Raw genomic sequence first — 4,672 nt, 5'->3', positions numbered from 1 at the left:
CCAAAGTCCCCAAAAAAAAAAAAAAAGACAAAATATGGCAAATAAAAGGTGCCTTTGATAACATTTGATCTTATTTACATAATTTTAACAGTACAGTGACCTGCCTTTCTGTCTACAAAGGCAGCAACCTTTTATTTTCTAGCTGTGATAAAAACATATGCATTTGATTTAGAGTGCTCTACATATACACTCAAAAGTGCTTCTCAAGCAAAACACATGTGAAAATCAACTGACTCCAATAGTAAATTCTAAATTAAACCGAGCTATTTTTAATCAATAATTCACATTTATTGAATGAAATAACTGATTACTCATCTGCCGGCTTGAATGAGCTTCACGTCGCAATGCATTCTGGGATTGCCTTATCTGTGAAAGATGCATGCAATGCTGCATTAGAATTTGTCCAAAAGAAGCCATCTTAAAATTAAACACAATTATGCTGCCTACCTTATACCTAAAAATGATGAAAACCCAACAAAATGACACCAGGACAAATGTATCGTAGTTCAGTCTTTAATTAAAAAATCTACGTATATACAGTATACATGTACTGTAGCAAATATTGATTCCATAGGCCGCATGATAACCCCGCCCCCACCCCCAGGTCATCGGAATATTATAAATAAAGTTTTATTTGAAATGTCTATTAAGCCGTTATCACTGTCACGGGAAAACACACGCTCTCTTTGTCCATTCGTCAGCGCTGAACTGAGTATCAGTCATCGCTCTCCGGCTTTGACAGACGTAAAAAAACAAAACAAAACAAAACAAAACAAGATCAGTCAAGAAAACATGGCAGTCGGAAACCTGAGTCAGAACAGTTTTGGATAGAACGAACACCCTGAATCCAGTTTAACAACAGCAGCGTTTGAAGTGGAGTTATAGAGCGAAAGTTTCAGGTTGAGACGGCAGAACAAGCCGACGGACACGGATGAAATGAACCTAGCGTAATAATGTTATCTTTAACATCTAGAAAGAAATGTGGCAAAGACGGCCATACATTCCCATTGCAGCCCGAGAGGACAGTCAGAATAAACCAAAACACCCGTTGATAAGAGACAGACGGCGATTGGTTCGTTATTATATATATATATATATATATATGTATATATATATATATATGCAATCCAAAGATACAATGCAGAGGGGAAAAACACATCACAGTAAAAAGTAGTTATTAATTTCATATTTGATCATTAAAAATCTGTCATTCCTTAACCTATTAACCTCCTCTGGTGGTAAAAAGAGTTTCCCGACTTAACCAGTGGATGCTTAAAATCTCGAAGAACGCATTCGTCCTATTGATTTGTAGCAGGCACTGAAGTACTATGGCCAAAGAGGGTTTGTCATCAGACCCTGAATGCGTTTGCTATTTACATTTTCGTAAAAAAAAATTGCGATCCCTTTACGTGTCAGTGTCCGATTCGGTTTAAGTTAACGTCTTTGATACATACGGGAACAGCTAATACGGTTCGCTTGCTCTTTCTGGCTTGTAAGGTTCCGACTGCATTCGTTTGGTGCGTGTTTATGTACAGTTGGTTTGTAGGCAGTGGAAGTAAGTCTTTGACGCAAACAGCAGCAAGTTCTCGGTCCTTGGCATTCAGAGTCCAGCCGATGGTTTTGTCTGGTCTGGGCAATGGCTGTGGCTTCAAACGTTAATATAATTGTTCAATTAGATTGTTGGTTGGTTTTGCAAGTACATTCAAGTGACAGCAGAGAGCATTAGTGCTCTGATATGATTAAGGACCATCAGCCCAGGAAAGGCCGACCATGAGAGGCTGATTTCTCCATCCGGATGAGACGTCTGTCTCGCATTTCCTATGCATTTTCGTCTAAACTTCTCGCCATCCTTCTATTCTTTATGTTTCCCGTCTATCTCTCTACCTCTGTTCACACAGGCCGTTCGGTTCGGAGTCTGCTGATCGGTTTGGCCGCCAGCTCTACTGGCCCGCCTTTTTGTCCTTCTGGAAACTGAAGCTCGTGCGACGGTTCAGTTTGCGTTGTTTCTGGGCGAAGTAATCCGCCCTCGACGTGCTGGCACGGGACTCCAGAATGTAGTTCACCTGGCAGAGGAAGAGGAAATGACACACTTCCTGTGAATGTGTTTGAATTTATACACAAAAAAGCAGTAATGTAATATAACTATAAATCCTACCTTGAGCACAATCTCATTGACAGTAGCAGCATCACTCTCGAAGTACAGGGCTTTGTAATCGTGATTGCTTAGATATGTGAGCTTAAATACTGCATGACCTACAAAGAAACCATAAAGATCTTAGTTACATTCAGCAAAAAAAATCACCACCATGGTTCAACATACATGTGCGTGTGAGCTAATACTATTTGTTACATTAAAAAAAGTATTATTATTAACAAAAATCCTTATGCTACAACTGTAATCATTTTTATTAACCAGAGTTTTGACAAAATATTTTTAGAAACTGTCCATTATTTTGGAATCTGTTTTCAGTCATTCAGCCCAACAAGAAAAATACAGTCTAATCAAAAGCTTCTGGCAATTTACACTGAATAGCAGGTGCCAAGTGAATTTTAAATGTAATAACCATAAACATTTTTTATCTTGATAATGAAGTTAAATAATTTAGTTAAATAATGATAAACTGATCATTGCATAAATAAAATAAATAAATAAATACATAAAGAATGAGAGATCTTATGTTTGCACCAAGAAAGCCTAAAACACCCCTGACAATAAAATAACCCAGGGCTATCAAAAATATTTGAGAATATATATATATACACACAGTTCAAAAGTTTAGGGTCAGTAACATGTTTTAATGTTTTGAAAAAAAGTCTCTTATGCTAATCAAGGCTGCATTTATTTGAGCATAAATACAATAAAAACAGAAATATTGTGAAATATTACAATTTAAAAAAACTGTTTGCTATTTTAATATTTTAAAATGTGATTTATTCCTGTGATGCGAAGCTGAATTTTCAGCATCATTACTCCAGTCTTCAGTGTCACATGATCCTTCAGAAATCATTCTAATATGCTGATTTGCTGCTTAAGACACATTTCTGATTATTATCAATGTTGAAAACAGTTGTGGTGCTTCATATTTTTATGGAAACCGTGAACCTTTTTTAGGATTCTTTGATAATAAAATATGACTGTTTCAAACATAATTAACCTCAAATATGAACTGTGGCATCTTTGAATTTGAACACACAGGACACATAGAAATAAATGGCCCTGCTCCAGAAACAAACGCTCAGTGACTGAGAGACTGGAGCATTTCCAGGCGTAGTCGGAGCATCGGTGTGCGCCACAGCGCCTGTGAGCAGACTTCAGCAATCTGTCTGCACTTCATCAATCACCGTTAGCAGCACGCGTCTGGAGAGCTGCGCTCGTGTCCCTGTCATATCCGCTAAGAAGAGATGTCTGCATCACTTACACCAATGCAAACCTTACAGAAAGGCTACGTAAATAGATTTTGTTTTCGGTAACGGAGTTCCCTGTAAGTGTAATGTAATATAAATCCCTTGGTGAGTTTGCAGTGCTACACTATATCTGTCAGTCGCCAGTGATGTGGGACATCAAAAGAGTTTCTACATAAACCAGAGACGTTTTATCTGAGGAGTCTAGAGAGGCAGTGCCTATTACTTTACTGTAAGTATACAATAAGTCGAAAAATACTTTTTATTCCATTTTTAATAAAAAAAACAACAACATAAACCACTGGTCAAAAATGATTTTTTTAAAGGATGCATTACATTGATTAAAAGGGACATATTTCTATTTCAAATAAATGCTGTTCTGTTGAACAATGTTCATCAATGTATCCTGAAAAACTGTTTTCAACACTAATCATAAAAAGAATTTTTTAAGCAGCAAATCAGCAAATTAGAATGATTTCTGAAGGATCACGTGACACTGAAGCAGGGTTATTATAGTTAACTAATACTAAAACTAGGGGTGCTCCGATCAGGATTTTTGAGGCCGATCACCGATAGCAGTATCTGCCGATATGATCACCGATACCAATCTTTTTAAAGTCTTCTTTTTATCATGTAAAATTATTTAATCCAATCAGGAATTTTAGACATTTATTCAGGGCCTGAGTTTCAGTTTTGAAAATGAATTCCCCTCTTAGGTGACTCTTGTGAGAGGGGATTTTTTAAATTGAGGGGGGTGGAGGGAGGCATTTTTTAGACATTTTTCAAAAATATATATTTATCTCACCTAAATGTTTGATCATGCACTGCATTTTTGTTTTTACAATCGTGCAATTGTTGCACAATAGCTTACACACAGCGCAAGCCTGATTTTGTGAGCTGTATGTGAGGTGGCCTTTTAGACCAGGTTCACACGTACTCCATTTGCAGTGTGCATGCCGTCCATGTGTGGTACGTAAGCGGTACAGAAGCAGCATGTGCTCACTGTGCTTTCACACAGGAGTCTGCTACTGATCCGTGGCTGTTTACTACAAACACAACATTTATCCATTATTTTGATTTCAAATCCAAACATTGTTACTGAAAATGCTTTTTTAGCATTGTGATTCTTTTTTTACACAGTGCAGTAGCTAATACAATCTTTCATAAACATGTTTAAATGCAATAAATATAAGAAACACATTATTCAATGCTTTTTACTTTTGCATTTACTTCTAGATTTATATATTAAGTTGCTCAAGCAAGTGGCAAA

The 4,672-nt window shown here is 36.9% G+C and overlaps 1 protein-coding gene across 3 annotated transcripts in view; it reads right to left on the bottom strand.

Moving 5' to 3' along the window:
• Window positions 1–510: 510 nt before the first annotated feature.
• Window positions 511–4,672, bottom strand: part of LOC107666372 (MAPK associated protein 1) — a 36,503-nt gene continuing 32,341 nt past the window's right edge. For all 3 annotated transcript variants that reach the window (XM_016457668.1, XM_016457757.1, XM_016457841.1), the window contains 2 exons: window positions 2,156–2,253; window positions 511–2,063 (listed from right to left, as the gene is read on the bottom strand). In XM_016457668.1, coding sequence (XP_016313154.1) covers window positions 1,941–2,063; window positions 2,156–2,253 — 221 coding nt within the window. In that variant the 3' untranslated portion in view covers window positions 511–1,940. The remainder of the gene's footprint in view (window positions 2,064–2,155; window positions 2,254–4,672) is intronic.

This window comes from Sinocyclocheilus anshuiensis, unplaced genomic scaffold (genome assembly GCF_001515605.1).
Source record: "Sinocyclocheilus anshuiensis isolate Anshui unplaced genomic scaffold, SAMN03320099.WGS_v1.1 scaffold245, whole genome shotgun sequence".
Taxonomy (NCBI): domain Eukaryota; kingdom Metazoa; phylum Chordata; class Actinopteri; order Cypriniformes; family Cyprinidae; genus Sinocyclocheilus; species Sinocyclocheilus anshuiensis.
The sequence above is the reverse complement of the archived record's forward strand: the minus strand, read 5'-3'. Positions and strand labels throughout refer to the sequence as shown.